The sequence below is a fragment of the Danio rerio genome, chromosome 19 (genome assembly GCF_049306965.1).
Source record: "Danio rerio strain Tuebingen ecotype United States chromosome 19, GRCz12tu, whole genome shotgun sequence".
Classification (NCBI taxonomy): Eukaryota; Metazoa; Chordata; class Actinopteri; order Cypriniformes; family Danionidae; genus Danio; species Danio rerio.
The window spans coordinates 37,932,173-37,956,860 of NC_133194.1; the positions used below are offsets into that span (position 1 = coordinate 37,932,173).

At 36.7% G+C, this 24,688-nt stretch overlaps 2 protein-coding genes across 8 annotated transcripts in view; both read right to left on the reverse strand.

Annotated features, from left to right (window-relative positions):
* Positions 1-14,723, reverse strand: part of ptp4a2b (protein tyrosine phosphatase 4A2b) — a 33,953-nt gene extending 19,230 nt beyond the window's left edge. For both annotated transcript variants that reach the window (NM_001270540.1, NM_001024098.2), the window contains exon 1: positions 14,615-14,723. The gene's annotated coding sequence lies outside the window, so the exon portion shown is untranslated. The remainder of the gene's footprint in view (positions 1-14,614) is intronic.
* A 974-nt stretch (positions 14,724-15,697) lies between these two features.
* Positions 15,698-24,688, reverse strand: part of col8a2 (collagen, type VIII, alpha 2) — a 202,376-nt gene continuing 193,385 nt past the window's right edge. For 5 of the 6 annotated variants that reach the window (XM_068215201.2, XM_073931209.1, XM_073931207.1 and 2 more), the window contains one exon: positions 15,698-20,781. In XM_068215201.2, coding sequence (XP_068071302.1) covers positions 18,869-20,781 — 1,913 coding nt within the window. In that variant the 3' untranslated portion in view covers positions 15,698-18,868. The remainder of the gene's footprint in view (positions 20,782-24,688) is intronic. The other variant, NM_001082901.1, reaches the window with a different exon arrangement.

Genomic DNA, 24,688 nt, shown 5'->3' on the forward strand with positions numbered 1-24,688 from the left:
AATCCCACTAGTTCTGCATTACAAAGTGAGAGCAAGGCTTGCAGCCTTCAAGCATGTCAAACAAGTCAACATTACTTTATATATTTTAACAAGTCGGAAATAAAAATCCTGAAACATTTAAAAGTACTACAGTACTCTAATAGACTTATTGAAACAAGAGTGGCACAGTACTGGAAAAATCCAATTGTGAATTGTGATATGTTGTTTTGCCGCAATATGATTTACGATATGAATATAAATTTCACTAAATTATTTGAATAGCTCTATTTGGAAAAATTTTCTTATTTTAAATCGACTGGGATCTTTTTCTTTGCGATGCATCTGCATAAATTATAATTAATTACAAGCATAAATAAATAAACAGTCCTTTATGGTTTTCTGGGCAGTATAACAGTATTCAAGCACAGAAATTGAACAATAAAATGTAAAATAACATAGCCATCTTTGCATAAATATAAAAAATCCTTTAAGCTTTAATTAAACATAAAAACCTGTGATGTGACTATTACAGATACACACATTGCAATATTGATGTTCAAATGACAATGTTCATCCTTAATTGAAACAAATAATCCTAAAATATACACAAACCACCATTAACAGATTTATGCAGTAGGAAATAAATACTTTCATATGTATTCGTTCTTCTGAATGAGGCAGATTATTAAAAAAAATACTAGGCACTAGGGCTGCACGATATTGGAAAAATAGTGTGATCTATATTGCGATATAAATACAATTTCACCATGACTTAATATCTCTATTTGGAAAGAATTTGTAATGTTATATCGATTGGGATGTTTCTGCAGTGGGAGTGCATCTAAAATCTAATCAACAACCTATAAACTTTTTGGGGTCCCCGGACATTTTTGATATGGTCTGTGCTATTTGCAGTGCATTTCTGTATTTGCATGAGTTTTGAGCATTTTCATGCATAACAATCTATAAATATAATCAAAAAAAAAAAATACAATTGAAATAAAAGGATTTCTCATTTCCAGAGTCTAACGGTATTCAAGTACAGTAACTGACTGATAAAAAACAAAAATAATTCAATAAAATTATACAATTATACAATTTGTTATGCCTGAATGCTTTTCAAAGGAATCAAAAACACATACAAAAATGATGAATTATAATACAAACTCAATATTGCGTATGCTCGCAATGTCTATTGTGATTTCGATGCTGAAACGATATATTGTGCAGCTCTACGACGTACTCCAACTTCATTAATAAAAAAGAGAAGTTTCTTTAGTGACAAATCAAAATACAAGAATGGTTATGAAAGATCATGTGACACTGATTACTGGAGTAGGCATGGGCTGGTATAAGTTTGACAGTATGATAACCTTGGATAAAAAAAAAAAAAACTGTCATGGTAAAATGTTTTTTTTTTAATGTCTGGGTAAAACAAAAAAACAAACAAACACAAAAAAACTTGCCTCAATTGAACACAATTTATTTTATTTTAGGATACATTAATGATATTTTGGAACAGTAAACATGTCAGGCTAAATAGTCAGGCCGGAGATTGGTATCAGCCGATAATCACATTTTATGACTCGATCGATACGTGCTTATCTAGCCGATCACTTGAGTGTAAGTTTATGGGTTTACAAGCAAAGGAAAATGCAACTTCTTACACATCAAATATGCACTCCAAACCTGTTCTAGTTATTCTTTCATAATTTGCAATGTCTCCAAATTGGATTGTGAGTCATTTCTTACCCTATTTTAAATCTGTATTATCTTTTATTTTCCTTAAAGTTTCTTCTAACCACGACGTGTCCATGACACTAACTGGTTATAAGAGACGCGTTTAAAGTATTATATGCAACATCACTTATTCCTTTAGGAAAGGAGAGATCTCCACTTAAGTATCATACTTGGAAGGAAAATGTGCTTTATGAAATATTAAAGTTACATAAAGCTTGAAGCATCAGAATTGGAACGCTGTTTCGGCTGATCACCATGACGAGAAATCAGCACTCGGTATCAGCTCCAAAAATCCTGATCGAAGCATCCCTGTAAATACTTAAAATAAATCGACTCCCGCTCTATTCATTAGTTTCAAAAATAGATTTCTTTACAACACAAATATATTTTAAAAACTTTAAAGATACCTTGGAATGATATAACAGAACACGATATTAAAATCTTCATTTTTCTAAACCAGTGTAAACCTTGTAACTGGTTATCATCCTGGATTGATGATGCTGAAAACTAAGCATCAAAAATAAAAACTGGAATAAAACGGATTTTAAATCGTAATATTATTTCACAATAGTACCGTTTACTGTACGTTTAATCAAACCAATGCTTGGTTATTCATGTAAGATTTCCTGTAATACATGAGGAAGTCTAAAACAATACCACAGACAATACAAAAGAAATCACTTTTGTCAGACTTGTTCTTTCCTTCACCGCACTCTCTTTTTCAAATGCAAGCATCTCCGTTAATATAGTGTTAACATAACTGGCACAAACATATGTACTCCACCCTGCTGAGAGCAAACATCCACCCATGCACTGACAATTCACAGAAAACATCTCCAACAGCATTGACGCATACTATTCCCACCCCAAAAATGCAGAACAGATTAATGCAAGTATAAAACGTCCCTCAGGTGATAGAGAGAGATTCCTTGGAGATTTGCCTCTTCAGTCTTCTTACTACTAAAGTGAACAGCATCATGATCATCTGTAATGTCAACAAGAATAAGTGTTGCCGCTATTTAACCACAAAAGTGCACAAGCATCACTTGTTGTCTCACTGTGACTAGAACTTCCGCAGATACACACTTCCTATTGAATTTGATCCGATAAGTATGCAGAAGACCACGAGCAGTGATGGAGCAAAACGTGAGGATGCACCTGCTCAAAACAATTTGCCTGACTTGTGGCATGACCGCTCTGCACTGCGTTGGTGGAAGCCATGTGCTAAGAAAGTACAGCGGCAACTCGATAATACACATGAGCAAATGACTGATTGCTTCATCTAGATAAGAGATAAGTTCAAATCCCTCCAGAACAGTACAGGGATGATTTGAGGCCATAAAGCGAATACCACAAGTAGTAAACTTTACACCAGCTTCAAAAAGGTTCATATGCACCAATGCAGGTTTTCACAGGCCATACCACAAGCAATCCTATAATAATGGCTGCCAAGAGGCTTTAATTAAAATGGTATGGAGTGTATGAGAAAATGCAAGTTGGATCAAGTTGGACCAATAAAACCACAGACCTGAGAAAGAGATATACATTCCTTTAGTGATGAAGGCAATTAGCAACAATAATTTTCTGAAATAAAATGCCGCTGAGATTCACAGCTGTGTTTGCTGCATTCCAGGTCATTTCAGATGTAAAGGTGGGTCTGTTGACACTCTCATGAGATCAGAAAAAGAGGTTTGGCTGGGCAGGTGTAACTGTATCGCTGGCACTATAATTAAGAGATTTACACAGTTTAACAAGTAGTAAATGGAATGTTGAACTGATAATGGAAGCAATGCATTTATTATTCAAAATAATATTGCCCTCGGCAGAAATAGCATTGGTGCACGTCTTTGTTCAAGGCACCGGAAACATACCAACCATAATGGCACCTTATATTATTATTTCCTTATTGGATGGCAAACTGAAATGCAAACTGTATTATAACAAATTTGACCTAATCTGATTTAATTTAAATCTGTTAACATTTACATCTAAAATAGACATCAATGCAAACTATTAATCTTATGTTCTTCATTTTGGATAGCAAACTGAAATTAAAACTGCAGTTATTATTGTAGTTATCTAAAATAATTAAGTCAGATTGGGTAATCGCAAAAAAGATAATTAATTAATAGTTAGTGTGTGTTTGTAACTGCCAGTGCTTACCTAGCGGTCAGTTACTGTGACTTTATCACATGGTCCAAATAAAAAAACATCTATTAAATACTAAATACATTTTATAATAACCATTGTTTCTTGTTAGGTTGTGACTTCAGCACAACAACCATTGTTTTTGCTACATTCATTCTTCCTTGACAGGGTGCCACACCAAAATTAATTCCCGCCACAGCTATATTACAGCTTCTCATTCAAAACCGTCAGTTGTTTTTTCTTAATAGCATGTTGTAATCGCACCAAAACATATTAAAATGTAAGTGAATTATAACAGTACAAACTTATCTGTAATCCTAGAAGTGCTGTACGTTATTTGTTTAACCCTAAAGTTACATGCTGACTGACTAACTGATTGACTGACTGACTTACTAACTAACTGACGTAGCTTTTAGTTATAATGAAAAGTTTCCATAATTACACTTTATTTATACACAACGATCTATAGTTCTGCATACAATGACTTTATCTTGCTGAAGTTTATGGCCGTTTCACGTTACTTAAGGATTATTAATGCCGCTCTGGAGGTCTATTGGAGACATCCATAAATATTCCTAGTAAATCTAATAAATGTTGGAGACATACTCATTACATAAACGCACTAAATCGCACTGCAGCAACGTCTATTTGAGAGCGCACAAGAAAATCTGCAATTGAGCAACATATATTTGAGGGCGTGCAAGAAGTTGTGCAGGAATGAGGAAATCGGCGCTCAAGCAAAAAGTTTTGCATGCTCATATCACATGAATGTGACCTCAAATTCTGCGCTCATGACATTTGTCATTGAAATAAAGCCATAGGTAGTTGGAAGATCTGTGTAAAAGGCCTGTCACCACAGCTGGAAAAAAGTCCTAGAGGAAACACTGACAATGGTTGTTGTGGGAAAAAAAAACCCAAAAAAAAAAAACAAAAAAACCACACCCTTGATTCATTTTGATGAAATTTATTGGCAAAAAAAAAGAGACTCTAAATGGAAATGTTCTTAAATTACTTTTAGTTTATCGACTGTTGATTGGATGGAAGCAGAAACAATGGAGAAGATGGGCTAGGTTTGAAGTACAACACACAAAAAAGAATAATGTTAATTAAAAGTGATATATTTAATGTAATATAAAGACAAAATTGTGCATGATAATGCATAAAAAAATGATCAAATTAAAGCTGTCATTAAAGCTATATAACTGAGCTCTACATACGTCCAGAGATCTGGGTTGAAAGATTACTCTTTTCCTCTAAACAATAAAAGGTAAATATCTAACAGGATTTTACACCTAATGTCATCAGAGTGTGATTCAGTCATGTTAGACAGGAAATCCGAACACGTAGACTAGAGGATGAACTTCGCACCTTCAGCATGCCATAGTGGAGCCACTCAGGAGTGTGAATTCTGGGTATTAATAAACATTAAAGAGGCCACTGCTGCCATTCTCAGAAAAGCAAAGGAAATATGGGCTCTTCTTGAAACAGGATAACACAGTGTAATGACAAATGTCCCATCTCTGTGGGTGTTTTAAGTTGCTGAGAAACAACTTAAGAGTAGCCCTTTTGACCTAATTAACATGTCTGAACCACATCATGCAGAAAGCAACAAAAGACAAAGGACATGAAGTAACCAATGGACCATAGAGTTCATCAGCTTCAAGTAGCTATTTAGCAGTTTAAACAGCACTACTAATTCAGAATGAGGCATGCTTGATCTCATAAAATCCAGAAATAAAAATCTGTGGAAAGCACATGTAGCGGCCTATAAATACACCTGAGGTACACACTGAATGCCACACACATTCTTGAGGCCCGTCTGTCTGCATTCCTCAGCAGTATCTCAGAGGACCGCTGGAGAAGAGCTAACTTTCACTCACTTACCATGTACAACAACCTTGCATTTAAACACCATTTGATATTATGACAGTGATGACATTCAACACACCCATACCAACAAAAAGGAGACTCCCTTTACACAGAAATGTCTTTTATCATGGCTAGTCTTGACTACTGAGCAATGTCAGATAAATGGTTCCTCTGCAGACAAAAAGTGCTTTATTTTGAACTAAGTCATCAAGCTTTGTCAGACAATACTAATCTGATCCAATTCCAATGTGTTATATGCACAGAAAGTGTTTTTCAGCCATTGGTAAGCTTTCGGTGAATGCTTTGAACTATTTAAAATGTCATATGGTTCCTTTTACAGCATCAATAACAGGGCTGCACAATATATTGTTTCAGCATTGATGTCAATGTGATCATTCGCAATAGTCACATCGCAGGATATGCAATGTTGAGTTTGCATTAAAAATGTTACATTTTCATTTGTTTTCGACATCTGTAATTGTGTAATGATTTTAAAAGTATTCAGGTATAAGAGTTTGTATCATTTGTGACTAACAATGATCAATTGTACCGAATTATTTTTATTGTTTAGCCACTGTACTTTGACTGTTAAGACGCAGGACATGATATAACACTTTCAATTAGTGTTGGGCAATATACGAAATTTTCAGATCCCCATATCGTCCCCCTCTGAGATCGCCAATACACAATACTATCACATGGTATGGCATGGCAGTGCTATGTTTATTTACATATAATATTTTATTATATTTTACTATATTTAAACATTTAATAACCTTTCGGCTGATTTTTTTAAAATGTATTTATTAACCTACTGCATTTGCATTATATTTGATCTTGGATAATAATTCAAAGAAATGCAAATCACTGCGCTCTTACAGCTAAATAGGCGCTGAGACGAAATGATTTCAAACCAGACTCGATGCAGCAGTGCGGCGTGGGACAGGATTTCATTGTGACTTTGGGTTCATGCCGTCATCCATGGCCCGTGGGACTGCAGCAAAATGGATATAATATACATAGATAAAAGCAAATGAAATTATATTTATCTATACACGGAAGAAACAAAGATGCATTAGGTCCTTTAAGACTAAAGGCAGATGGAGGACTCGCCACCCGCACGTGACAGTTCCTATGCGGTAAAGTTTTCCACGTTTTTGTTCAGTGGAGCGCGGTGTGGCTTCAGGTCTAATCATCACAAAAGTAATCAACAGTGTCACATTTGAATTTGCTAAGATCTAACACAATGTTGCTCTTAGTATCGTTTCATTCTAGACATGGTTGCGGCGAGTCGGCAATAGCCTATTGCTCTAATATTAAATAGCGAATTTGACCTACACACAAAACTTTTCACTGAGCTCAGTAAAATGTTCTTTGAGAAGTTATTAATAATCTGTTCAATAATTTGTTAAAGCCAAAACATCTGGTAAATCCCAGGTTGAAATTTAATAAGCTAGTTTAAATAAATAAATCAAACATAGCCTATTTTAATAGCCTAACATAAATATAGGCCTAACATATTTCTAAAAAAAATTATTATTTTTTTAAAAACGCGCACGTCCATGTTTATCATTCCATCGAATTAAGCACAAGACAGACAAGTATATTTTGTGTATTTGAAGGAACAGTCATTGCATGCACTGAAAAAAATAGGCCATAGGCCACCTTAAAACTTTAGGCTATTAATAACGGATATAAAAGATAAATAACTTGAAAAAGACTTGTGAAAGCAAGAGAGAATCTTGCGGGAGTGCTGTTATAAAGGAGTCTCAAATGACCAACGATTGTTTATTAAATTACCGCAACACATTTTATTAGAGAACATTTGAGCTGGTTTAAGAGTTCTTTCTTTTTCTTTTTCAGTTGTTTCATTTTTTAAAAATCGTTTTATTTAAATTGTTTGTTAATTGAATCCAGTTTTGTTATTTAGCCTATTATTTTTATGCAACAAAGTTGCAACCTAACTTAGCTAATTTATATTTTGTATCTCAGGCAGTGGAGATTATTGATTTTTTAATGAAACCTGATCTTAAACACAGCAATTTTGTAATGGCATGACAGAATTGCTTGAGCTGGCTTACTGAATTAATTGATAAATAATTAAAAGTCCCTGTGCATATAGCCCATTCTGGGAGTACTGATTCGATTCCAAAACTAAACCAAAGATTCTTGACCTACATTTGTCCCCATTTCTCTCGCTGTGCAAATACATATATCCAACTTTACATTTTAACAAGAATTTAGAGTTTCTATGCTTTGTTTGATTACAATAATTGTATGGCAGTAGTGCAATCTTAAAAAATATTTACTTTATTAAAGTTAAATTCAGCATGAACAAGCTCTGAACAAAACACTGAAACAGAAAATTACAATGAGCAACTATAAAGAACAAACTGTTCTTTAAAAAGAGCAATACATTTCTACAAATTCTAAAAAGAGTAATACATTTACTTGAATTGTCTATGCCCTTTTAACAAAGTATTTAGAGCAAAAATGTGTAAATAAAATGATTTCTGGAAATGACATAAGAAACTATTTTAGTTTAGAGCCACAGAGAACTAGCGGTGAAACATAGCAGTACACAAGGCTTCATTCATCTGCAACACTTTCACTTTCATTCAGTGTGTGTTTGTAGAACACAAGTCGCAAGTAACAGGATTCTGTTGTAAACAGTGTCCATGCATCATGATAATGCCAAACTGTCTGCATTCTTTATCGATACTAAAATCCGTCACACATCAGAGTGCTGGGTCTATGATGAACTGAAGTTACCTGCACTTTTTCCTCCCCAAAAATTAAGTGATTAAAATGTTTTTGCACTAATAATATACATCTACCCAGCAAGCATTTTTTTTTTTAAAGAGCTCTAATAGATGTCTAACCAGTCTTCTTGGCTAAAACAAGGCTAAATTCAGTGTGAGTGAAAACCTAATTGACGTCTAGGAATAGTCCAAAACTAGACTAGTCATCAAGTAAACAGAAATGAATGAATAAACAGTCTGTTTAATCTGTTTATTTGATAGTTTTGAGCTATTCTTAGATATCTATTCTATTAGAATTCTATTAGATTTTCACAGCCCAAGTTTAACCTTGCTTTAGCCAAGTTGTCTACGTTTAGATGTTTATTAGACTTCTACTAAACACAAATTTGTTTGCTAGATACTTTGTATTCTGGATAGATTTTATTCCAGCAATTTGTAGGTAAAATTAAACTCCCCACTTAAGTCAAACACTTGACAATGTCTAATTGGCAATAATGTTTTAAGTTGCTTGGCTTCATGAGATCTACACGTTTATAACTTATTGACTTTTTTTTTTTTTTAAACCATGCCAGGGTTCAACGCTAAGTATTTTTTCTACTGGCCCGATTGGACCAGTGGTTCACTTTTTTACTTGCCCTGCCAATATTTTCACTGTCCCTACCAAAAAAATGTTAATAGCTATTTCTTAGCCACAAATAAAAATACAGAAAAATGTGTCAATGTTTGTAAATCTAGAATTTTAATATTTAAAAAATGTTAATAAATGTACAATGAGCAAGATTCAAAGTGTTTTGCAAAAGCAGCAAACTGTGCGGGCATTTTATTGCAAAAAAAAAAAAATATGGCTTGCCTGCCAAACTGACGTCAAACTGTACAAAACATGGACAAGTAGTCACAGGCAAATTTAACTTTAAACCAATCGGGCCAGTAACAATCCTGTCTACTGTCCCGAGCATCTTACACGCTGGCCCCGGTCCATCGGGCAGTCCTTATTGTTGAGCCCTGCATGCCCATGTAACTTCTTCAGCTCAGCTCTATCACTAATAATTCTACCAAGAGAACAAATTTTCAGAAGTTTAAGCATGTTAAATAACTAAAAATTATTTCAATACTTTGACCAAAATAATAATACTAATTTTAATTATTGTGTGCTATGGACAAGTCATGGGTCCAAAAAAAGCATGTGGTACAAAAACGTGAAGGAAAGACAGTGTGCTGGAAAGAGAGAAATCAGCTGCCAAAACCCAAGGGCTCAGTGCAGTGCTAATCTCACTCTACAGACAAGGCAATAAGGTAGAGCCAGAGGCCATCATCATTCTTGTGTTGTGCTTTGCCATAGCCACAATGCACCACAAAAACAAGAACCCATTTAAAAGAGAATGAATTCAATAACATAGGCTATACATTTCATGCACCTGCTCTATTTATCTTACTAGTCAGATGTCCAAAAGACAGAAGTGATGCTTTGGACAAAACTAAAGAATTACAAGCCAAAATGCACCTTGCAAATCGTCTGTATTCAAATTCAAAATGCACCGAAATGACTAATTTAGGCACAAATCATCACACAGCACCATTTAAGTGCTTCTGAATAGTTTTGTAATTTGATTTGATGCCTAAACCTTGCTCATTAAAATGAAGACTAAAATTTTTTTTCTTTGTATCCTCTAGAACTAAATATTTCTTTAAAAGCTAGCCATGCAAAACGTCTTTAAAAAAAAAAAAGCATCAGCTTGTGCAACTTAAGTCATCAACAATGGCTGATGAAATTGATGTGTAAAATAAACCTAACAACCCCACCAGCGAGCTCCATTTTATTGGGTTGTAGAAATGCTGAGAAGAGACAACTAGTATCTCTGTGGAAACTCCGCTAAAGAGGGTGGGGACTATTGTAAATGCTGCCACAAACCTGCCCACTTCCTGTCAAGCTGCCGCTTAGAGCACGGTGACTGTAAAGCTCATAGAATGACTCAAACGACGAAGCAGACAGTTCATGTTATTCAACACAGACATCTTGAGGATTGATTGCCTTCTCAAAGGCCACATCATGCAGCTTGAATGGAAGCCATGCAGAGGCAGCAGATGTCTGTCGGGTCACGATGAGACTGTGGTGAGCAGCACGCTCATTCATCAAGGGCTAGCAGCGCTCATGCTGGGCTTGCATGCCTGCTCAAAGGGTACAACAACTCCTTCAATATTTAAGCAGAAAGCTGAAAAGACATGGGAGGAATGGGAGTCATGCTGTTGCCAGTTGTGTAGATGGTTTTTAAGAGAGCCTGCTGTGAAGCACAACTCGATCCATGTTGGTTAACAAGCTGTGAAGTACTGCTACCAGTGACATTTAACATGCTGCTCTGTGAGAGTGGCTACTGACAGCTCTGTTCATCCAAAATGTCAAACAAGACATAACTATTGTCTAAACAGGACAAAAACAAAAAGACATTTTGAAAGGTTTTCAGGTTATCATGAGACTGTCTTTGAACAAGAAAAGTTCTGGAAGACTTGACAAAAGTAGTTTTGGCAGGTCTGGAGAAATACAGTACCATGCTGATGGCGTAATGAAGGGTACCTAAATACCATTTTACCCACAAAAAAGCATTGGGGTCTATCATTTTGGAATTTTCATATATTCTTTTTACATGTCTACAATTTTTTTATGATCTTTAAGGTTATACATGTGTCAAAAAACAATAAATAAATAAATAAAGTAATAATAAAAAAAAAAAACATACATACATACATACACACACACGATACTGGAATTCGATACTATTCGGTACTGAAATTTCATCTTTTAGCCACGAACATTTGAGCGCCTATTTGCAATTGTATTTACATGCTCAACAGAAATGACTGCGATTGGCCATGAAGGTCATCAGTTTACCAAACTCACCGCTGTTTACTGAGTGTAACCACAGATACAGGAACACTGGAGGATTCCAAACCGTGATTCTGGATAGCTCGTATGTGAGCTTATAGACAAACCAGTTGATTGATGTGACTTTGAAATGCTCAAGTGTCGCTGTATCTGTGTTTACAATCAATAAATATCGATGAGCTTGGTGACCTTCATGACCAATCACAGTCATTTCTGTTGAGCACGTGAACTAGGGCTGTGCAATTTATTGAAATAGAATCGCAATCGATTAGCTAACAAACAAAACCAGGTAATTTGTAAGAGCTGTCACAGAATTGTTGCCACAGCACAAGGAAATACAACAACCAGCATTTAATAAAAGCACCAAAGGCAGCGACATGAGGAGCGTCTTGCTAAAAAGTCAACAAAGTATTGCCAGTGACACTCAGTCTAGTAGCAAGCAAAATACAATTCAGAGTTGTTTGCTAATACAAGTTGATATCTTTTCAATTCCTTTTTTTAACTAACACAAGAAGCTGCAATACATGATAGATTATTGAGCTGAAGCTTGACTACTCAAATCGCACAGCCTTGTTTAAGAATGTGCTTCACAGCACTCAAATGTTAACAGGAAATAGACATTTTTTTATAATTTCAGTACTGATTGGTAATGAAATCCAGATTATTCGACAACCCCTATATGCTTATCATTTTAAAATTAATGTTTAACATTTTTCTCATTGATTTTTCACACTTATGGGAATCAATTATGAAAAAAAATATTATTAAAAAAAATCATAAGATTGAAAAAAATATTATTTAAAAAAATCATAAGATTGAATCATTAGTCACTGCAGCATAAACAATAATAATAACCAGAGTTGTCCTTGCATAGTGTATTACAAGGTGGCCACCTTCATTAAATATTGTACCACCTCCACCTTTTGACAAAAATCAGGCAGGCAGTCATGGCTAGAGAAAGACCCCAAGTGTGATGCTCAAGCAGAGGTCATGTATTTAAATGCATTTCATGTTAGCCTTTTCAAATAAGACAAGGCTTTAACTTGATAAGATTAAAAATTGAAAAATGTGTTCGTTTCAGGAAAAAGAAAAATCATAAGCAGGACACAACTTACGCCTCATTTTGAGGAAGGAAAAACCCTGCAATGATGATGATAATAATAAATAAAAATGAAGTACTAAGCTGTTTACATTGTATACAAAAATCTGCATATGATTCACACTCAGTGTTATAAAAGAAAAAAAACATGATCTTTAAAAATATTTAAATAAAGCCATTATTGTTTTTTTTTTTTATTAAAGTTACTCTATTTTTATCATGCTGATACTGCATTAACCTCTTTTTAAATTTACTAAACTTGAAAACTTCTTAAAAATAAAACCAACTCAATTTTAATTGCCATTTTAATATGTTTTATGTATCTCTTCTGAGTTAAAACATTTACAATCTCAACCAATATGCGTGTAATTCCGCGACATTCACTCAGATTCTAAAACTGAATCAATGCCTGCCTTATCCAGCAGGTTATCATGACATTTAGTGATGGCTTTTGTGTACCACAAGTTGACACTAAAGTTAAATCTGTGTAAATACTGATAAACCATTAATGTATGCAGTATGCACTATTACAGATCTGCTATTTTATTCATATTATAATAAAAATAAATAAATAAATAGTATGATAGATTTAAGTATTTTTTATTATGTTTAACTAAGTTATTTGGCTCATATTTGAAATCATATCAATGTAGACAACAGAAAACCACAGTATACTGACACAGTTCAATTAAATGCCCATATATTTAACAAGACTGATAGTGAGAGAAATATTTGATCATATATATAAAGGGCTGTAAGTTACCTCTCCAATAAACATGCCCACACAAAGCTATTCATTTTATAATTCAGTGTAGATAAGAGAAGGTCAAAGTAATAAAAGACAACCTAGTCACAGTTTCAGGACTTCAAACGCCTAAGCTACCCTCTAGAACAGCACAAAACCCTGCCATGTCAGGTGAAATATCTTACTTTTTATTCGCAGACACCTCAAGTTCTAAAAACATGTCCTGACTTGTTCACACTTGGCAATGTTACAATACCCATCTGATTTCGGCAGGGATACCTGATTGTCTTATCTCAAAGACAATAACAGGCAGAAGAAGCACACTAAGAGCTGTACACTTTCTTTTTATGAATCGAACAGGACCAGGATGAGAACAGGTGAAGCGTGAAGCCAGGTGACTCATCAAGTACTACCCACGACACCTGAACACAAAACCTTGGATCATGTCGTGACATTAATAATCAACCTGTTATTAGTCATACTTCCCTCATACGTCATTTTACCTGTTAGGGAAGCATGGGATTTAAATATTGTCGGCTTACCTGTTAGTTTACTACGCAGTTTAGATCTCATGCTGGGTCATCAGCTTACAGTTTAACCATGTGTTGGTTACGGGAATGATCAAAGGCGCGAGGTCGACCTCCTTCACAGGGTTACCATATGTCAGATTCACGGTTAAAAAGAAGCAAATAGGATCACATGAAGAAATCAACCACACGCACGTGAACTGGCAAGGCTTATTTAGCAAATGATGTGGTACACTAAACGACTGACTCTAAAATGTACCGTATTTTTCCTAACCATAAGGCCACTAAAATCAAGAATATTCGGGGTGCCGATAAAGTCTTATCTGACTGAATTGACATTAACATTAGCACGCTGGCTAACAATTCAATCTCACACCCTCAGACACCGGTAATATGATATAAAATGACGAAGTGATCATCATGTTTTGTGTTCAAACACACAATTAAACTTTTAATTAAATGTATTATCCAAACAGTCGCGGGAACTAAACTGCCTGAATAACTTCTTGACAGGGTTTCTGTCTGGTGATGAGACCGCTAGCAAGCGGCTAGTAACGCAGTCCCGGACAGCCTGAGGAAAACTCCAGACCCCACATTTACAGATAATAAACCCAGGAACGAGAGTGAAAAACGAAACTGACCCCGTCAAAAATCGCTCGCAAATTAATACAACTAAAAATACCGAGTATGGAGTTTCCTTTCGAACGTACGCGGGCAAATGGCTGCCACCTTCGCGAGCTCCTTCACCGGCTGAAGCGAGAGCTTTTACAGATACAAGACACGGTCAAACAAACGTCTCCAGTAAACATTTTAACGTCGTTCAGTCCTATTAAATGCAGAAGGCGAAATAAAATCATATAAACTTACAAAGAACGGGCCAACCATTGAAATCCCTTGGCAATCCCGGAGAAAGTGCACGTAGAGCCGTAACCGCTTTCAGGGTGAAGTCGTATTTGTCGCCCTCACAGCGAAATCTGAATTGAGATGATCTGAAGGGGAGGAGTCAAGCGCCGACTGCGTCACATTTGCGCAAGAGCCTGTTGACGTTTTACGAGGATTTTATTCCAATACTTTGATAAACAATAAATATTGCTTATATAATCCATATATATATATATATATATATATATATATATATATATATATATATATATATATATATATATATATACCTTTTTTAATATAGACTAACGTTAATGTTGTTTATCTAATTCAAAACAATATTATATCGTTTCCAATAATAACAATGTTGTACTTTTACATTTTTCAAGTATATATAATCAATGTTTATTTTAATTTGAAGAAATTTGTGGCAAAATATTTTAACAACCTTAAATTTGAAGTTTAAGTCACACACACACTTATGAGCAGTTTAGAATGACTTCATATTAAGCTGCATAATTCAATAAAAAGTGTTTAGAACGTCAGTATAAAATCACAACAATATATGGTGTGGTAACAGTTAACATTCATCAGATGTTAACAAGTGTTTTCCTCAATGTATGAATACCTCATTAGCATATATTAGTTTTGGATTTACATAATCCAAATTAGAGTGAATGAATGCTTATAAGCCAATTTTCTGTGCTCACAGGTGGTCATTTCTGTAAGCAGCACTGGATGGGATATTCACTCCCCCTAGTGTTAGTTTATGTTCATTTCAATGAATGTGTAAAGTGAATGTGATAAAATCTGTGATAAAAAAGAATGTGATAATATATATATATATATATTACCCTAACAATCATCTATATATTGTAAATATTATTGCATAAAATCTGTCACTGGAATTGGTTTTAACATAATGTGGCTATTTAAGTAGTTCACTTGTCTCATGCATAGCATGTGTACTGACTTTATGAGATGTATTCATGCAATTCCATTGTCTATCACTTCTATAATTAGTAACACTTTAGCTCTTATTAGTTAGTTATAAAAACAAAACACAAATTTGATCAAGAAAGTCTTTATTGATGTTGCAACAGTACGGTCAAGTACTTGCAGATTTTGTATGAGCTGACAAAAAAAAAGTTCAATCAAAGAGTGCATTTTAATACCCAAAATGGATTGCGTAAGTGAATGCAATGAGACAAAATGTTCTATAGATCAACAGGTACATTATAAAACATAGAAAGTTAAACATTGGAAGCTGTTAAAATACACTGTAAGGTTATTTGTACGTTCAGGGTTTCGGTGGTCGGACATTCCTTACTGGATGTATAAATATGCCTTCATTAAGTTAATGTGCAATTGGGATGGTTGTTTCTTGTAATTTGACTAATACCAAACACATATCCCATAGAAAATAATCAAGGCTTTTTTTTCCAAGTCTGTTTTCGAACAACAAATAGAAGCAACATAAGCAGTTTTGAGATATTTTAGTGCAACGAATTCTTCAAATCTTCAATCCATTGCACAAAAACAATAGACACTCATTTGAGAAAATATCAGTCACAGTGTTAATATACAATAAAAGGTCATCAAATACATGCTGAAGTATTAGGATCTGGTGCCAAAACATTATACGGATGTGAATAATCTCTAACTGAAGCAACTAATGTCGTATAACTGTGCATGAAAAGTCAGTGAGTACATTCGTTTGCTAATACTTTTAGTCTGATTCAATAAGGGTCAAACAAACAGAAGCAAGGGAACTTCTTTAAAGGAATGATCCACTACGATGTCATATTTTAAGCTTTAGTTGATCTATAATGTAGCAGTGTGAACATAAACAACTTCTCTGAATATACTCAAAGTTCAATGTAAAGGGAGACATTGACTTTTATAGAGTTAGCTTAGCAAAGCCTACATCGAACAAAGTTTGGGGACTACAAAAAAATATGTGAGATCACAACGCTTCAGGTTGCGCGTATTCACCACAGAAACACACCCCGGCCCATGCAGCAAAGGGGCATAGACAAAGACGCTCTTATGTTGTGTTATAAGCTAAAATGGCATACAAATGCTGCTATTTCCACAGAGCTTGTTGTGTTTCTGTATCTGGGCATCCGAAGGACACAACACAAAGAGAGAAGTGCTAACAGTTTAATTTTAATCATGTTCCAGAGAATTATAAAAAACATATAGCTAGGATTCGACAAAGGACAGCTTCCAGAATCTCTCCCAGTTGGATTCAGCTAAAAACTCCTCCAACCAACAAAGTTGTTGATTGTGAGCCACAACCGGTAAGTATTTTTATTTGTTAAAATTGATCAACTACAGGCACAGTTTCTAACATTAACGGTATGTTGTAGTAAGGACGAAAACAAGGATGTAAACAACGGGAAATGCTGTTTGGCACCGCTAACAATTTAGCTAAAATTTACATTTATCTGTAAACACCCCCAATCTTCAGCAGTGCTGCAGTGTCTCTTTATGCAGATGCTTTCCGTGTGTTCTACATCTCAAAAGACAAACTCGCAAAAGATATGTGAACATTTCATATTACTTACACATGCTTTTTTCGGAATATATGTGAAAGACACTTGTAAGATTTTTTTATAGAGCAGGCATATGGTATAGCTGTGTGCTATTCATTTTCTGTCTGATTAAGGCACAATCAGATATGGCTAACAGCTACTGTTTACACAGCGCAAAAAACGTGAGCTTGTACGGGCGTGATGTGGTGACTTAGAGCCGATCCGTGAATCACTGCACATTATGTTAGCTGACCAATCAGAGCCTCGTGAGGTTGGGCCTTTCAGAAGAACTAGGAAATATGACAGCCGTTTTGATGTTAGCTGAGTAGCTGTATATAATCAAAGTAAGATATATGAAACATAATGTGCTTTTCTACAAATGAAGCATGGACACACATTGATTTGCATCTTATAAACACAACCAAGCCCTAAAATATACTGTGGACCACCCCTTTTAAAGAAGGACTTCAAACCTAATTTTTCACTCACTTCACTAAATATAAGAATCATTCATAGACAACACTGAAGCAGTGCTATCACAGTGTGATGATTACAAATTTGTCAATATTGTAATTGATTGGGATGTGCATTGAGTCAAATAAATCTTAAACGAACGCAAAAAAAGGCAAATGCATCAAGCAGGAAAGAGAAAAGAAAGAATGTTAACTGTTTAGAGAATGCAATGCAGTAGTTTGAATTCTGTAATGGAGAATTGAATTGGTACAAAAGAAAAATGTTACTTTCATACTCAATGCGTTAGTAGTCCCTTACTCACCAATGCACTGTAGGCTCTCTTATGAATTTGAAGAGAAGCTAAAAATGATTTGCTTTGACGTCGTGATTTTGATAGTATGAAATAAGTGTCGCAGAAAGAGCATATTTGTTTTGTGAATGCAAACCATGTCATCCAGCAATCCTCTTCAGACCTCCAACTGACACAAACTTGCCATGAACTGTAAATCATCAAGTAATTCTCTTCTTAAAGACTCTCAAACGCAACATAGTTGCACAAAAACCAACAATTTAGCACAGTAAATCAAACAAAACATATATACCTAATAACTAAGCAAAAACAGATATTCACCTGTCTGGTTTAATAATAAAAAATGATATGAAGCTGAGGATTATTCTTTAAATTACGGATGTATTTAAACATACAAATACAATAACAATGCTTGTATAGAATGTCTGCATTCTAAAATCTGAAATGTCTCAAGTAGCCTGTTTTATATAAGGGAAAAATATATAGGTGAATTTGACTGCAGCCAGGGGAACATACAACCCCAGAGTCAATATAAAGGACCTCAATGGGAGTCAGAACATTTGGCAATGTGTGCAGTCACACGGGTAAGTCTTTAAATGGTTACCTACACATTGCCATGTACTTAATAGTCTGATCGTGATAAACAACAACTACAACAACATCAATAAAATAACACCAATATATCAACATCAACCAAAATAATATAACAGTTATAATAAAATTATCATATAGGCAGAAAATAACAACACTTGAAAGTAAAACAATGATCAAATCAGACATTTGAAAGAGAGGATGAAAACAGAGACCCAGCATGAATCCTCCATCTTCTTCTTCAAACTCAGCCTCTCCGTCATTCAGTAAGTCTTATTATCTAGTCGCTGTTATTACAGATGTTACTGCAAGGCACTTGAGCAAGCAATTCTCCGCTCAGACAGACCGTTATGTGGGACACAGGAGGAACCCTGAGAAGGACGAATGGATGTACTCAGTGGAGTAGAGCCCATTTGCCTGGTCAGAGGGCATTTGCACCCAAACCTGGTCATTCTCCTTCAGCTCCAGCACTGCACTACCTGAAGCCTGGTCCATATAACCCTTCTTGTATTCATCATAGGTGTATGTGGCAGGCACATTGTTTTTATACAGTGCCACCCACAGACTGGTTCCCTTTACGTGTACATGATAAGCAAAGTAGTAGACTCCAGACAGTGGGCTTGTGAAAATGCCTGTGGCAGGGTTGTAAGCATTTTGCCCATTGTAAAGAGTTCTGTCAAATTTGATTGGCATTGCAGATGGTGGAAATGGGGTTGTCAAAATTGCAGTAAAAGCAGGAGCCACGGAGACAGAGAGCTCGGCATGACCAAAGTTTGGCCTTTCAACATTTGGTTTCGGAACAGATTCTCCTGCGATATTTGGACCTTGAACTGCTAACTGATTTAAATCACCGTTAGAGGGGCCAGGGGGCCCAGGAGGTCCAGGTGGACCCGGGGGGCCCTGTACACCGCTGAGTCCAGGATTGCCTTGTTTTCCTGGAGGTCCCTGTGGACCAGGCATCCCCTTGTCTCCAGGCTTTCCAATTCCTTGTGGCCCTGGTGGTCCTTGTTCGCCTTTCAATCCTGGAATGCCTTGAGGTCCCATATGACCAGTAGGGCCTGGGAGTCCAGGAATCCCTGAATTGCCACGTGGTCCAGGGGTTCCTGAAAACCCGTTCTCACCTTTTGGCCCTGGTGCTCCAATTAAACCAGGATTGCCTGGCAGACCGATGTGACCTGGTTCACCTTTAGGTCCAGGTTTGCCAGTGGCTCCGTTAAGACCAGGTAGACCTTTATCTCCTGGGAGGCCAGGCTTTCCTGCCAGCCCACTCGGGCCCTGATCTCCTCTAAGTCCTGGCAAACCTGAAGGTCCTTGTGGTCCATTCTCTCCTTTAAGACCTGGCATCCCAGGTTTTCCTGGAAGACCCATTAAACCTTGTGGACCTGGAAGCCCAGACTGTCCAGTTGGCCCTAAATCTCCTGGTAGACCTTCCAGTCCAGGTTCTCCTTTATCCCCAGGGACTCCTTGTAATCCAGTAGGACCTCTGTCTCCTTTCTGCCCTACAAGTCCTGGTTTTCCATAGCCAGGGGGTCCTGGAAATCCAGGAGTTCCTCTGGGGCCAGCTTCCCCCTTTGGGCCTATTGGGCCCAAGTTTCCTGGAATACCATCAAGTCCAGGTTTTCCCAAACCAGGTGCTCCTGGTGGCCCTTGTTGTCCCGGAGGACCAACTTGTCCAGAGGGTCCTTGATCTCCTGGTGCTCCTTTATCACCCTTTGGCCCCAATGGCCCAGGCAGGCCATTAATCCCTGGTTTACCCAATCCAGGGACACCAGGAGCTCCTGGAGGTCCTTGAAGGCCAGTGGGTCCCCTGGGACCTGTTAGACCTGTGTGTCCATTGCCATTTTCCCCTTTAAGTCCTGGTTCACCTGGAACACCACGTGCACCTTTACTCCCCGGCTCACCTCTTGATCCTGGCGGGCCTCTAGTGCCAGGTAACCCTGGTTTACCATTCAATGAAATACCTACAGGCCCAGGCGCTCCTGGTTGACCTTGAAGTCCCCGTGGGCCTGGCTCTCCACGAGGCCCAACCTCGCCATTAAGTCCTGGCAGTCCTTTAGGCCCTATTTTTCCTGGTAAACCTGGTAGACCTGGTTTACCAATCCCAGGTAATCCTGAAGGTCCTTGTGGACCAGTCTGACCATTGAGACCAGGCTTTCCTATACCTGGTTTTCCAGGTAATCCAGGGGGACCAGCTGGTCCCCTTGGTCCTGGCTTCCCTTGGGGACCTGGCTCCCCTGTTATGCCCGTCATCGGTGGAAAATCTAAAATAAAAAAGAAACAGAAATCAGGGATCATGGTTGACATCCAGAAATAAAATCCTATAATATTTAATAAAAAAGATTTAAGAATTAAAGATGCATGTTGAATGTACCCTGAAATGCTGGTGAGACTACACTCATCATTATGCTTTACTCTAAACCATGTTCAAGTATCTGCTCAATGACATCTACACCAGTATGAAATAAAAGCCCAATGGGCAATGAAAATGTGTTTATGGACAAAACATAAACAAGCAACAAGGACAAAGTTCTCAACAGCACTTGGCCTCACCAGAATTTCAGCAAGGGAACTGTAGTGGTGTCATTTGACATACATGTCTGCATTAAAAACTACCAATTTGCGTTAACAACTACATAAAAACAATGTAAATTTGCATGTAACCTGTTTGATAGTTTAAATTAGTGCTATGATGTAATAAAATGTCCAGAAGATGCCAGTTCTGAGAGAGATTGAGCCAACTGGTCAGTTTTAACAAATTTGCTTTTCACTTTAGAAACCATAAACACAAACAAACATTTGGAGCACAGTTTGACAAGAAACTTACGTGAGGAATTTATTTTATACTAAATGTAGTGCAATTAGCTAACAGAATTATCCCACATATATAATATGGCTCAGTATTGCTAATGTATATCCATCTGTCCACTTATCTGTAAACATTTTGCAAATCCTCATCTGCTGCAAAACGCTGTAATGTAATTTTAAAGCGCCCTCAAGTGGTGCAATAGGTCTATTACACAGCCCTATGCATTCAGTATCTCTCCCAACAGAAATTATATAGATTCTTACTTTTCCAGTGCGGACTAATACAGACAATCTCCTAAACACATATGAAAATGGAAGCAGTAAAAAAAAGAACAGAAGACAGAACAAAGTACACATGACATAAGCAGTTGACTTTTTACGGCTATTATATAGTCTTATTTGTTATCCATGCCCGTGGGTGTGCTGTATTTTGATACATTTTAAATAAAAAATTCCTTATGTTCCAACTTGGCAAGCAATGTGTAATTTGACAGACACTTCTAAAGCAAACTCCTTTTTTTCAGAACATCTGCCAGATGAGCATGTCTTTCCACGTCCACTAGATGGTAGTAAGAACACAGTTTTTCTTCAGGGATTTTTTCAGCAGTGTTGTTTTTTGAACAGACATGAAATATTTAGTAGCCTGTAACTTTCTCATTTTCTCACTTTCAACATTCCACGACAATTCCTGTTGCACCCATATACATTTAAGCTCCATAAAACATAAAAAGTAATTTATTTATTTATTATTGTTTATTTTTTAAAGGGAAAAAAAGAGAAATTCCTACATTTCTGAAATGACAGAGGGGTCCTCTTCAGATATTTTGAGTATAAAATGATCATGTATGTCACTTAAACACACCACTTTAGTTAATGCTTCAAATGTTTAAACTTATGGTATAACACAAAAACATTACAAAAATTGAATAGTCCCTGCATTACATGACACGTCCATAAATAAATGCTGTGTCTTTTTAAGTGAAATACACAAATACTTTGACGCACAAAAGCTTTCCTTTAAAGTAACCAGATGCTAGAGGACAAAAAGGATAAGCAATCTTTGTCAGCAAACCACAGACATGCAAAAACCTTATGAACAATCAGCAGAAAAATGTACACAGACATCTAAAATCACATTAGTTGAGTAATTTTGATTACTAGGAATGCAAGTGACATCTTTTTTATCACTTTAGTGTTTATAGCACTCACTTTATTTTGTAAACTGAGAATTAAAAAACAATGTTCATGCCATCTTGAACTTGGCATCACATTAAACATTAAAAAGTGACTATATATTCATTAAAAGCATATTAAATGCAAATAAAGTGTCTGCTTAATGTTTAAAATAACTTTTGTGAAAATAAAATGTAAAAAAATTAGTGATCTACATACAGTTATATATATTGGTCAAAATGACACAACATCACTGATTAATGACCTGACCTTAATAAAATAAAGGTAAAAAAAATTCATTTTCTTTTCAGTTTAGTCCCTTTGTTAATCTGGGGTCGCCACAGTGGAATGAACTGACAACCTATCCAGCATATGTTTTATGCAGCGTATGCCCTTCCAGTTGTAACCCAACACTGGGAAACACCCAAACACACTTTCACACACATACACAATTTGCCTTATTCAATTCACATATACCGCATGTCTTTGGACTGTGGCGGAAACCGGAGCACCCAGAGGAAACCTACGGCAACACGAGGAGAACAAGCAAACTCCACACAGAAATGCCAACTGGCCCATCTGAGGCTCGAATCAGTGACCTTCTTAATGTGAGATGATCATGTGATGCCCCCGTGACGCCACCAAAGAAGAAGCTATCATATTTAATAAACAATGGTTTGACTAAAATAACATAAAGTAGTTTGACTGATAGTGGGAAAATAAACATTTTATATGGCAATTATTTTTAATTTATGGGCTTCAGCTGTTATCTTGATTTTGTACGTTGTTTTGTATATAAACCCCTTTTCAGCTTGGATCTCTATCCAGTAAGATACAGGGTTTCTCTGGTTTTATTCAGCACTGATTAAAAAAAATCCATATATACCCACCGGCCATTTTAATAGGTACAACTGCTAGTACTGCTAGTACAACGCACATTTCTAATATGCCAATCACATGGCAGCAACTCAATGCATGGTTGCATAGAATACATGGTCAAGACCAAGAATCAGAATGGAGAAGAAATGTGATTTAAGTGACTTTGAATGTGGCAGGGTTGTTGGTGCCAGACGGGCTGGTCTGAGTATTTCATAAACTGCTGATTTACTTCAATTTTCACGTACAACTATCTCTAGGGTTTACAGAGAATGGTCAGTAAAAGAGAAAATATCCAGTGAGCAGCAGTTCTGTTGGTGCAAATGCCTTGTTGATGCCAGAGAAGAATGGCCAGACTGGTTCGAGCTGATAGAAAGGCAACAGTAACTCAAATAACCACTCGTTACAACCGAGGAATACAGAAGAGCATCTCTGAACGCACAACACGTTGAACCTTAAGGCAGATGGGCTACAGTAGCAGAAGACCACACCGGGTGCCACTCCTGTCAGCTAAGAACAGGAAACTGAGGCTACAATTTGCAAAGGCTCATCAAAATTGGACAAGAGAAGATTGGATAAATGTTGCCTGGCCAGATGAGTCTCAGCTCTGCTGCGCCATTGGGATGGTAGGGTCAAAATTTAAAAGTCAACAAAATGAAAGCATGGATCAATCCTGCCCTGTATCAACGGTTCAGGCTAGTGGTGGTGGTGTAATGGTGGGGGGGGGGTGGGGGGGGGGTATTTTCTTGGCACACTTTGGGCCCATTTATACCAATTGCGCATCATGTCAAAGCCACAACCTACCTGAGTATTGTTGCTGACCATGTCCATCCCTTTATAACCACAGTGTTCCATCTTCCGATGGCTACTTCCAGCAGGATAACGCACCATGTAATAAAGCGTGAATCATCTCAGACTATTTTCTTGAACATGGCAATGAGTTCACTTTACTCAAATGGCCTCCACAGCCACCAGAGCTCAATCCAAAAGAGCAACTTTGGGATGTGGAGGAACGGGAGATTTGCATGATGGATGTGCAGTCGACAAATCTGCAGCCACTGCGTGAAGCTATCATGTCAATATTGACCAAAATCTCTGGGAAATATTTCCAGTACCTTGTTAAATCTATGCCACAAAGACAGTTCTGAAGGGAAAAGGGGATCCAACCCAGTACTAAGGTGTACCTAATAAAGTGGCCAGTGAGTGTATGTTCCACACAGGTTTGGAACACCAAATATGTTTTCTGAATTTTCCTCTAGATAAACTTTGTCAGCAGTAGGCAGCTAAACCAATCACATCCCAGACAAATCTTAC